This window comes from Oryctolagus cuniculus, chromosome 6, assembly GCF_964237555.1.
Source record: "Oryctolagus cuniculus chromosome 6, mOryCun1.1, whole genome shotgun sequence".
NCBI lineage: Eukaryota > Metazoa > Chordata > Mammalia > Lagomorpha > Leporidae > Oryctolagus > Oryctolagus cuniculus.
In genome coordinates this window covers 161060870-161073836 of record NC_091437.1, presented here as the reverse complement: position 1 = coordinate 161073836, position 12967 = coordinate 161060870, and the positions used below count along the sequence as shown (strand labels likewise).

The window sequence follows — 12967 nt, the reverse complement described above, 5'->3', positions numbered from 1 at the left end:
CTAATCCAAACTACTTCCAAATATTACTAACATACACATTAGGGGATTCCGCTTCTAACACATGAAACTTCAGGGACACATGCAAGGGACTAAATTCTGTGCACATTTCTTGTCTCCAATACCAGTGCAGTCATCCAACTTTCAGTTGATTCAATCTGGTGATCCATGGGGAACCAGAACCAAAACAAATGTACACAAATCTTCAAGATACATAATCCAGTAACATATTGCCAAAGCACTACAAACAGCTTTATCTTTTGGCTCAGCAACACACTGAAACCTATTCTCTAACAAGTCCCCAACAAGTAAGCAAAGACATGATAGAGTTTTACATAACAATATTCGTAATGGAATATAATTATAGTGCTTAATGATCAAAGTATATCTACTAGGTCATTTTTTGTCTTTTGACTATAATAGATTCTTTAGGGTGCTTTAAGGAGTCTATATATGACCAAATTTTAAAATTAGTCAGCTGAGAAAGATCATAATAAAACAAAATGAGAAACATGAATGCATTCTTCCATGAACCCTTTAATATATGCTTGGTTGTTTGTATATTCCACATAGTAAATCTAAGTTCAAGTGCTACTTTCTGGCTCAATAATTAAGCACTTTATTTCAAATGTTATCACATCAGTAAATTCCGACTTAACTAACTTTTCCAGTCTCATGACACATGGTCTGTGTGTCACAGGATCCCAATAGCTCAGAGACCTCAGAGAACAGAACCAAGGCAGCTTCTGAAAATGTATTCTTCCTATCACTACTTGAGCTTCCCTCCAATTCCTACATGAGAAATGAGGTTGGCATACTGCACACTTTAGCCCAGCAGTTAAGGCCCTCAACATCAAAGTATCTGGGTTCAATTTCTGGCTCTGGCTCCAGCTCCTAGAGAATGTATATTATGACAAAACTATGCATGGACTTCAAGTTTTCCTGCATGAAAATAACCTTTTAATTCTAGTTTTCTATTAATGAACTAACACTCTTGTAGAGGTCTTCACAGGCAAAATGCCTTATCCCAATGTAGTCTTGGCACTCCCATCAAATCCACTCCATTTAGACACCACTGCATAACAGTGGTTAGAGTTTATTCACAAGAAAGCTATGCAGCACAGCTTCCATAGCTTAAACACTTAAAAAATTGGCTGGTGCCGCGGCTCACTGGGCTAACCCTCCGCCTTGCGGCACCGGCACCCCAGGTTCTAGTCCCGGTCGGGTGCCAGATTCTGTCCCAGTTGCCCCTCTTCTAGTCCAGCTCTCTGCTGTGGCCTGGGAGTGCAGTGGAGGATGGCCCAAGTGCTTGGGCCCTGCACCCGCATGGGAGACCAGGAGGAGCACCTGGCTCCTGGCTTCGGTTCAGCGCGGTGCGCCGGCCGCAGCACGCCAGCCGCAGCGGCCATTGGAGGGTGAAACAACACAAAAGGAAGACCTTGCTCCCTGTCTCTGTCTCTTACTGTCCACTCTGCCTGTCAAAAAAATTAAAAAAAAAAAAGAGGAAATAGACTTTAAGGGTTTGCATATTAAATAACACATATATTATGGTGAGTGCTGAAAATAATTCTCTAAGAGAAAAAAATGTTCAACTAAGGGATATCATTTTATTAGATGGAGTCTCACAAACAGTACCATCTCACCACAGAAGCCAAAAGTGTTCAGTCAACATCAATTCCTCACCAAGTTCTACTCTACTCATGGCTATTCCAAAGGGGCAAGTCCTGTCCATTTCGTCCAGCTCAGTCTATTAACGGACACAAGCAGGAAAGCTTTTCCTCACACCTGATGGCTGTGCTATATTATCCTTTATACAAGGCTGTCTGGAGACTTGCAAGCTCCATTATCCTACACAGAAACATCCTTTCCCGGTACTCTGAAACTGGCTGATTTCTAGACAACCTGCTTTAGACGCTCTGAGGACTTACGTAGCTACTACTCTGTTAGACACAAAGAACTTAATTTCAGTCTAACATTTAAAAACAATATGAGATTTTATTTCATACATTGTACTTATATTTATTTCACACACCACTCATATACACAAAGTATTAATTTCAGGAAAGACAGGGCATTCCTGTTCATCTACCTATCGAATATTCAGCATATTAAACATAATGGATCAATCCATAAAGATTTCCATAAGCTACAGTTTGTCAAGTAATGAGTCTGTCTATGTAGCATTTATAATATAATTTTCTGTTTACAAACAGTGTATATGCCCAGGTCTGCAGGTAAGGCTAAGTAAGCTCATAAGAGGCTGATCATCTATAGATATCAACTACAAACTAAAATCTGAACAAAATATAAAACACAACTTATTAGAAGTCCTTGAGAGTGATCAAAAACATGCAGATTCTAAGAGAGTCAAAAATTAAAAAAAAAAAAAAAAGGAAACAGCATAGGGCGAATTTACTAATTTTAGGCCTATCAGCCTGAGTGGCTGAGTTTGAAGAAACTATATGATGAAATGTGAGAGAAATACTAAGACAGACAGAATGAGAGTTGGAAACCCTTATATTTTGTGTAAAAAAAGTTGCCAAACCCTCTAGCCCATTCCTGGTACATGTCAAAAATTAAATGCAAAGTCAAACTAAGGAAAGAACTTAACTGAGCTTGAACTCCCCCCCAACAAAGTTTGCAGTCTATATCCAACCAAACGAATTAACTCCTAACGCAAAAATTGTCAATAGTCCTCAGGGAAATATAACAGAAAACTGGGCCCCCATAATGTACATTAATACTGTACAGAATTTTTAAATTCTAAATTATAACATGCATAGAACTGGGACAATATGAGTCTTTGTCATGATAAAAATTATCAGTGCCTAACCTCCTAACTGTATTCAACAGCATAAATAGCATTTGCAATGAATGGAAAAACAGAATTCTCAAAGAGAAAAAAATACAAATATGTCCATGGGTATATGCATCAACTGTATTTTCTGAAATACTTTTAATACCTCACAAAAAGTAAATGCACTTGATGAAGTTAACAGCAAAATGAAGAACACATGAGAATCAAAGTGTTTTAAGATATAACAGAAGTGAATCAACCTGAGGTAAAGAACAACGATGACAACAAAAAACTAATAAATGTAGAGAGAGCCAAAGAAACTGTGAGAATAACAAAAGGTCAGAAAAATTTATAATTTAAGTCTAAAAATGAGAGCAAGCGTCAGAAAAACATACTTGGGGGGCAGGGGAAGCTGATTAAAAAAAATGGAAAAATTCCTTTAAAATACAATCAAATTTTCACACAAGGTGAAACAGAAAATCTGATTAGTGGCATATCTTTAAAAGTATTGAATACCTCCAAGATTCAGGCCAAGAGAGCAGCACTGGTGAATGCTATCAAATACTTAGGAAGCAATTACACCAATCTGGCACACAGTCAGTCTTTTACAGTAAGGACAGATGTCTTCTCCATTCATTTTAAGAAGCCAGCACTAACATTAATGCCCTAATCTTACAAAATTGCTAATAAACAAATTGTAATTCATGAAAATAGAAGTGATGAATACAACACAATATAAAAAGTATATCACCATTAAGTAATTTTTAACCCAGGAACACAAAGAAACTTCAATTTAGAAAAATAAATATTTAAAATTTACTACATAAAAAATGAAAAGAAGCAACACCCCATTTTCATTTCAACATTCAGAAAAAGCATTTTATAAAACTCAACACCTATTCAGGATAAAAATCCTCAGCAACATTGCAACTTAACTTCTTCATAATAAATAGCATCCATAAAAACCTATGCATGATTTCAGTTTTAAGGGGAAACTACTACATGTTTTCCTCCTTGACTGGGAAAATGAAATGATTCCAACTCTCAACATTTACATTTAGTATTATACTGGAGATAATAGCCAAAACAGTGTTGTCAGTGCATAAAAATTATAAAAAAAGTGCATAAAAATTGGAAAGGAAAAATGTTTTTGCAGATGTTAAGATTATTCTGTATACAACAAATCCTAAAACAAACCCCTTACTAGAAAAAAAATAAATGAATTTGCCAAGAAAACAGTTAATACACAAAAGTTCATATTAGAAATAACATATTTGTGGTAGGAATGCAAACTGGTAAAGCCACTATGGAAGACAGTTTGGAGATTCCTCAGAAACCTGAATATAACCCTACCATTCAACCCAGCCATCCCACTCCTTGGAATTTACCCAAAGGAAATTAAATTGGCAAATAAAAGAGATATCTGCACCTCAATATTTACTGCAGCTCAATTCACAATAGCTAAGACCTGGAATCAACACCAGTGCCCATCAATAGTAGACTGGATGAAGAAATTATGGGATATGTACTCTCCAGAATACTATACAGCAGTAAAAAAAAATTGATCCAGTTATTTGCAATACAATTGAGGAATCTGGAACACATCATGCTGAGTGAAATAAGTCAGTCCCAAAGAGACAAATATCATATGTTCTTCCTGATCTGTGACAACTAACTGAGCACCTAAAAGGAAACCTGTAGAAGTGAAAATGATACTATGAGAAACAGTGACTTGATCAGCCCTTCTCCTAACTGTCAAGGAACAGCTTACTATTTTATTCTTTTTAGTATTTTCTTGTAATACTTAATACTATTGGTTGAACTCTTTAATTAACACACAATTATTCTTAGGTGTTTAAATTTAACTGAAAAGTGATCCCTGTTAAAAATAAGAGTGGGAATAAGAGAGAGAGGAGATATACATTTCGGCACATGCTCACTCGGACTTAACCCTAAGGGCAGAGCTAGAAACGTGCCAGGGCATTCCAAATTCTATTAAGTTGGCATGTACTAATGCCATCTTACTAGTCAAAGTGATCAGTTTAAGTTCATAATTGATCATAATGATAGGTCTAAGAGTCAAAGGGATCACATAAACAAGACTAGTATCTGCTAATACTAACTGATAGAATTAAAAAGGAGAGAATGATCCAACGTGGGAAGCAGGATACACAGCAGACCCATAGAATGGCAGATGTCCTGAACAGCACTCGGGCCTCAAAATCAGCCCTTAAAGGGATTTGGATCTGGCTAAAAACACCATGAGAGTTTCTCAAGCATGGAAAGGCCAAGACACTCTCACAAAAAAAAAAAAAAAAAAAAAAAAAAAAAAAAAAAAAAAAAAAAGAAACACCTAAAAGAGAGATCTCTGTGAGTGATATCCCAGCAGAAAGAAGGGGCCAACAAAGAAGGAGGTAACTTTCTCTGAAGGGAGGAGAGAACTTCCACTTTGATTATGGCCTTGTCTAAATAAGGTCAGAGTCTGTGAACTCAAGAGGCTTCCATAGCCTTGGCAGCTCATGACAAGAGCCTTGGGTGATTACTGACATCATAAATAGAGTGTCAATTGTTAAATCGACAACAGGTGTCACTGTGCACTTACTATCCCATGTAGGATCTGTCCTCAATGTGTTGTACTATTCAAATTAACGGTAAAGCTATCATTCAAACAGTACTTTATACTTTGTGTTTCTGTGTAGGTGTAAACTGTTGAAATCTTTACCTAGTATATACTAAGTTGATCTTCTGTATACAAAGGTAATTAAAAACGAATCTTAATGAAGAATGGGATGGGAGAGGGAGTAGGAGATGGAATGGTTGGTGGGAGAGAGGTTAATGGGGGAAAAACCACTATAATCCAAAAGTTGTAGTTCTGAAATTTATATTCTTAAATAAAAGTTTAAAAAAAAGAAATAAAACAGTGGAAAACAAAAATTTAAAAACATTTAATTTACAAAAGTGTCAAAACACAGAGAATATGTAGGGATAAGTTTAACAAAAGGTATACAAGACCTTTACCCTGAAAAGTACAAAACATTGGTGACAGAAATTAGAGGAGATTTAACCAACTAGAGAGAAATACCATATGCAGTTAATAGCAGACTCAGTTTTCTAAAGATTTCAAATCCTCCCAATGTAATTGCAGTCATAATCCTAGCAGATTCTTTTGTGGAAGGACTCCATTACTTAACTTAATGTCTTACAAAATATTCTACAGTAATGTAGGCAAGGTGGTATTGGCACAGAAAGCCATAAAAAAAATGGCATCTTTCCAGTTTCAAAAGTTACACTAATACATTGAGGGAACTTATGTTTAGAAGCTAGGATGAATTTATAATTCATTAGTTAAAACTCTGCAACCAGGATGTAAGACAATGAAGCTAATTAATTTCAAACAATAGTAATCACTTGACATGTGAAATCTCCTGAAAAGTACTAGTATGTGAGCAAGAAATGGTCACTAAAATGTTACTGTATTTTTAACTATAGAACTGTGGCAAGTCTTTATCTGAGGAAAGTAGGAAACCCAGCATTTTACGCGAGCAGACAGTTATTAAATAACATAACTTCCAGATCTTGATTTTCTCAAAAACTCAAAGTAGTCTTAGAAACTCTTCTTTACTCCATTGAGAATATGGATGTCATCTATCTTTTAAATATTGTTAATAATTTTCTCTGCTTAAAAGCATGGGAAAATAGAAGAGAAAAACAATGAGTTTCATATAATAGATAAGAATTTTAAACATATATGAAATAAAATAACCCAAATTGAAAAGGAAAAAATAAATAAATATAATCAAAAACAAAACAAAAAGCAATAGAACAGAATAGAAAGTTCAGAAATATACCCACCATTTATATGGTCAGCTGTTTTTCCCCACAGATGCCAAAACAAGCCATAGGAAAAAAAAATATCTTTCAACAAATAGTGCAGGAAAAACTGGATACTCATATGGGAGCATATGAGAGTGGGAGGGGTGAACTTGACCCCCTACCTCACACCATAAACAAAAACGAATTTGAGATATAGCACAATCTTAAAAATAAAGGCTTCTTAAAATGATAAAACTTTTAGAGAAAACATAGGAAAATATAATATATAAATGACTCCAATATTTCCTTGGGATTGGTCAAGATTTTTAGTTCACAAATGGTAATAACCATAAAAGAAAAATCTGATAAATTAGAAATTATAAAATTTACAACTTCTACTTTTCGCAGGACTCCTTACAGAAACAATAGGCAAATAGTAGGCAGGCCAAATCTTCACAAAACATACATATAACAAATGACTTGATTCTAGGATATATAAAAAGGTCTAACAACCTAATGATAAAAGACACACAATCCATTTAGAAACAGGCAAAAGATCTGAACTTCACAACAGACAAGATATTTGAATACCCAATAAGTATAAGACAAATTACACAAAATCATTAATCATTAGGGAAATAAAAATAAGCATAAGAAATTACCAAAAATTCAAATAACTAAAACAAAACAGACATGACCAAATACTTATGAATATATGAAAACAACCACAACTTGGACACAGTGTTTGTAGAAAAATTACAAGGCATATTACATTGGAAAAAAAAAGTATGGGAACTCCTGTAAAACTAAATACCAAGCAATGTCAATACTAGGAATTTACTCAAAAGAAATGAAAATATATAACCACAAAATGCCTTGTACAAAAATATCCCCGGCAATTTAATTTTCAATAACTGACAATTGCTGAGGAAAATAGATCAATAAATTGTGATATAGTCTGGTAATGGACTATTATTCATACAACAGTATGCATGGACCACATATATAGACGATTGAAAAAAGACAAGACTTAAATACAATTGAAATTGATATTTTTCAACATTTTATGTGCAAAGCACTGTGCTAAGTAGTTAACATGCATAATCTGTCTTTTTAACCATCCAATTTCGTATCATAAATGAAGAAATTGAAGTAGAAAGAAGTCAGGCCCCAAGTCACTCTGCCAGTATAATCATTAGTATGTTTTTTAGGGTTCTATAACTTATACTAAAGTCAAAGACAAGAAAAAATCACTAAATTAATTTTAATTAACTTTAAAAGTACAGTGTGGAGAGGGGACAAGAGAGTAGACAACTCTTAAAATATCAAGCAAAACATAAACTAAACGTCTGTTCCCTTAAGGATTAAAGTCAACACACTTGCATGTAGACCTCGCTGCCTTACCTTAGGGAACTGTTTTACAGGAATTAACACTTTCTGTCCCAGCTTCATGTTCTTATTAATCACCACATCGATGTACTTTTCTTCATCCTTGCCTTCTCCTTTTTGAAACTTTTCTATTTCTGTGGAGGCAAAAAGATAACCATGAGTAGATGACTCGGGACTGTAAAGTCTGGAACATCTGGTTAGCTCTGTGTGGCAGGAAATCAAACACAGACACACAGATTACTAAATTGCTACGCATTTTTAAGCGACACATTTTCTGTTTTACCATTGATTCTTCAGAAATGGGAAAAAATACATGTATCATGATTCTACGAACTCAAACCTCAGCTGTGTATGCTTAGAGTGGGGAGTACTGGACTAGATAACAAACACAAATGCAAAAAAGAGTTCCCCAGGGGGCAGAGGTTGTGGAAAGCATGTTAAGCCAGCAACTGCTATGCCAACATCCCATACTGGAGTGCCCTGCTGATTCAAGTCCTGGGTGCTCCACTCCAATTAAGCTTCTTGTAATGCTCTGGGAAGGCAGCAGAGGACAGCCAAAGTGTGTGGACACCTGTCACACATGTGCAAGACTACGACGAAGTTACTGGCTTCAGTCTAGCACAAGCCTGGCTGTTGAGGACATCTGGGGCATGAACCAGTGGGTGGACGATATTTATCTATCTGTCTCTCTCTCTGTTGCTCTGCCTTTCAAATATAATTAAATGAAAGAGAGAGAGAGAAAAAAGGAAAAAGGGAAGGGGCGGGGCCGGGAGGGAAGAGGGAGGGAGGGAGGGAAGAAAAAGGAAGGGGAAGGGGAAGAGGGAGGGGAGGGGAGGGGAGGGGAGGGGAGGGAAAGAAAGAAAGAAAGAAAGAAAGAGAGAAAGAGAGAAAGAAAGAGAGAAAGAGAGAAAGAGAGAGAGAGAGAAAGGGGAGGAGAGGGGGAGGAGAGGGGAGGGGAGGGGAGGGAAAGGAGGTAGGAAGAGAGGGAGGGAGGGAGGGAGGCAGGCAGGCAGGGAGGGAGGGAGGGAGGGAAAGTAAGTAAGTTAGTTCATTCTTTGAAGCCTTCTGGACTCCAAGAGAAAGACTGATTACATAATGAAAAAAAGGCAGCAACCACTGACACCCCTTTTTAGCAATCTTACCTAAGGCTCATACAAGCAAAAAGTGACTCTAATACAGCATTAAAAGCCTTGAATACCTAGAATACCTTCCATCAGCCTTCTTTCCCAGGCAAATTGTGCCACCTTGCACATGACCCCTATCAACAACACACCAATGTCTTTGCTTTGTCTGTGAATTGTCTCGGTCCTCGATGGGATAACAGGAATAGGAGAATCAATCACTCCCAACTTGATACTCAACAAAGCACAAGTAGCACAACTCTACAACTACTCAAAAGAAAAAACAACAAATGTGTTAGCTTTCATACCAAAACGTATATTCCTATGAGGCAAAATCTCTTATTCAACAAACATCTACTACTAAGTACCCACACATTATGTGCAAGCTCCAAATCCCAAAAAATACTAAAATTATGCCTCATTCATCTTATGTCCTACGGCATAGGTGTTTGAATGAATGTTGAGTAAATGAGTATATGGACTGTTATCTCAAACATCAAGTGCAAAATATCTATGTTCCAAGAAGAATAATTATCAGCAAGTACAAAGTGCTAAAGATGGCATCAGTTGTACAAATGAATGCATATATTTTGCTTGTACAGCTAGGAATATTTAAGAATCTAATATGTGCCATCCCTGCACCAAGCACCTGTCTTCACACTAAAGCTCTGTTCTTAGGACAAAAAAACAAAAATGGGGGGCAACGTGTGGCACAGTGGATTGAGCCACCACCTGCAATGCCAGTGTCCAATATGGGTGCCAATTGGAGTCCCTTCTACTCCATTTCTGATCCAGCTCCCAGCTAATGCACCTGGGAAAACAGTAGAGGATGCCACCTATGTAGGAGACCTGGATAAAGCTCCTGGTCTCAGCCAGGACCAGTTCTGGCAGTTGTGGCCATTGGGGGAATGAACCAAGAGATGGAATACTGATCTCAATCTCCCGCTATCGCTCTCACTCTCGCTCTCGTTCTCTCTCTCTGCCCCCTACGTTCTCTGTAACTCTTTCAAATAAATAAATAATTTTTAAATTAAAAAAGGGGGGATGCTTAGAAAAATAACTTCACAAAAAATGGCAAAGGTAGTATTTTATTCTATTTAAAGATTTATTTTATTTATTTGAAAGATATTGGGCATTGCATAAAATAGTCCCTAACAACATGGTGCCTGGTGGATGATCAGGGGGCGTGTCTGCCACCTCTGGGGTTAAACCCCGTGAGATCGGACCACTTGCAGGGATAGGTCTGATTTATTTCCAGACACGTGGACAGTGCGTGATCCCTATACCTCACTTAAGGTGCCCCTGTGCATGGTCCACCCCTGCTTGCGTGACCTTTTCGCTGAATGGCTCCCCTACTGCGCATGTCCTTCATAAGCTTCATAAGCCTGTACACTTCCTCAATAAAGCGGTTCTTGCTTCAACAGAACTCACGGGTGCTTGCTGTGGTGTGCCTGGCCGTCGACCTTACCTCTACCATTCGTCTTTTCGGGGAGTGCTTGTACTGCCCCCTGCTGGTCAGGGGACAGTCTCAGGCTTAAGACCCCAACAGAAAGACAGAGTTACAGAGAGAGGTAGAGACAGAGGTCTTCCATCCACTGGTTCACTCCCCAGATAACCGCAACAGCCGGAGCTGCACTGATCTGAAGCCAGGAGCCAGGAGCTTTCTCTGGACCTTCCACGTGGGTGCAGGGGCCCAAGGACTTGGGCCATCTTCTACTGCTATCACAGGCCATAGCAGAAAGCTGGATTGGAAGAACAGCTGGGACTAGAACCCACGCCCATATGGGATGCTGGCACTTCAGGCCAAGGCTTTAACCCGCTGCACCATGGTGCCTGCCCCAGCTAGTATTTTAAATCCCAGGTCTGTCTGTTTCTAAAGACAGCATGCCACTGCAGTCTCTCCCACCACATTTTATGTTTTATTTCACAGAAAAGAATATTCTCATGGTATGTCTGGATAAACAGAAGATGTATTTAAACTGGAAGTATCTAGATTATGGCTTTTGTCACTGGTAAGTAGCCATGGTCCTAAATACCGCTGGAGAACTTTTACTCTGTCGAATTATGTTGTCCCTCAACTTTTACTAAAATATTCTCCATTTAACATAAAGATTTTAGATGAGCAACAAGAAATTGTTACAATTTAAAGGACATGAATGTTGGGGCCAGTGCTGTGGTGTAGTAGGCTAAGCCTGTGATGTCGGCATCCCATATGGGCACTAGTTTCTGTCCCGGCTGCTCCACTTCTGATCCAGCTCCCTGCTAATGGCCTGGCAAAACAACAGAAGATGGCCCAAATGCCCGGGCCCCTGCCACTGATGTGGGAGACTCAGATGAAACTACTGGCTTTGCCCTGGCCCGGCACCTGGACCACTGAGGCCATCTGGAGAGTGCACCAGTGGATCGAAGATCTCTCTCTCTCTCTCTGCCTCCCTTCTTCCCTCTCTCCCTCCCTATCTGGCTTTCAAAATAAATATAACTGAAATAAGCAAATAAATTTACAGCTTATGCCATAGTACACACATGCAGGTTTGCACTAGCTGGACCTTTAGTAAGCACTATGCAGCAATGGAAAAAGCCCAACCCCTTTCACCGGGGCCAAACCAACCTGTTTTATATCAGGACCGCTCTATTTGTCTCATGCTTTTGTTCTCTTTCCAACTATGTAATCCAGAATTGGTCAAAATTTTTACTTTAAATAAAAAGACGGTTCAATCAATAATTTTGTATTTCCTATTTGAGGACTGATGATTAGAAATTGTTTTATGTTTTCAAAAAATGTAATGTACAAAAATGGGAAATTATAAAGATGACCTATAAAATCTTGGGAGAGATGTTTAATATTTATTCCTGTCCCTCACATGGAGTTTCATATTCCCAAACCCTTGCTACCACTCACCTCATCTTTCCTGGTGGAGGGAAGGTACTTGACATCCACTAAGATGGATATGACCCTTTAGTTAGGAATAACAATAGAAGACCAGCCAACAGAGGAGATCCAAATCAGATTTTCAAAGTCAAATGCATAGGGGATTTGACTTTCACTAATCCCCAGATTACATTTGGTATCACACTGCTTAACATACCAATTCCATCTCCAAGCTCAGAAGTAATAAGCAAATGTGTGATTAAGGTTTTAGATAATGTAGGGGATTAAAATGCTATGTTTTTAAACCAAGGACATCAAATTTCTATCAGGTCAGAAATATGGATGATTTCAGCAATAAGTTGTGTTGCTTTTACTTGTTCATTTGCTTTTTTTTTTTTTTTTTTTGCCTTGGTTTGATGCAGAGATTCCTAAGCAACAGTCTTGTCCTCTTTTGAACCCATGAAATACATAAAAAAATTTAGTACTAAGCCTCTAAAAAACAAATAATCCTTGGATGTTGAGTTAAATTTCTAATTTAAAAATTCTGGTAGTGTCAACTTTTACTAAAATTGATTAACTTTTCTCATGCATTCAAACATACCTACTACATAGTATTTTTCCAGTCTTAGCAATTTTATTTCCAGAAATTTGCCCTACAGATATGCTAGGATCAATGTAAAATATTAATATAGAGTTCTCTACTATAGCATTGTCATTACCAGCAAAACACCAGAAACTGCCTAAATATCTATCAAAAAGGGACTGGTTATGAAGTAGGCAGGCATACAGGTTAAAATCCATTAGGTTTGTGAGCTGGAAGACCACGCCTTCGCCATAACCCCTGTGTGACCTCACAAACTACCTGATACCTTTGCCACGTCCCATGTGACCTCATGCCCCTACCTGGCCACACCTGAGTGCCCACCAGTCAATCAGGTTAATTAACCATTCCCCTTTGGAAGTGGGTTAAAAGCCTAGGAC

General features: G+C 37.9%; 1 protein-coding gene across 3 annotated transcripts in view; it reads right to left on the bottom strand.

Annotated features, from left to right (window-relative positions):
- Positions 1 to 12967, bottom strand: part of KHDRBS3 (KH RNA binding domain containing, signal transduction associated 3) — a 206013-nt gene that overhangs the window by 116612 nt on the left and 76434 nt on the right. For all 3 annotated transcript variants that reach the window (XR_007918874.2, XR_007918873.2, XM_051844066.2), the window contains exon 2: positions 8012 to 8130. Coding sequence is in view for 1 of the 3 variants with exons in the window: in XM_051844066.2 (XP_051700026.1) it covers positions 8012 to 8130 (119 nt within the window). In the remaining 2 variants the exon portion in view is untranslated. The remainder of the gene's footprint in view (positions 1 to 8011; positions 8131 to 12967) is intronic.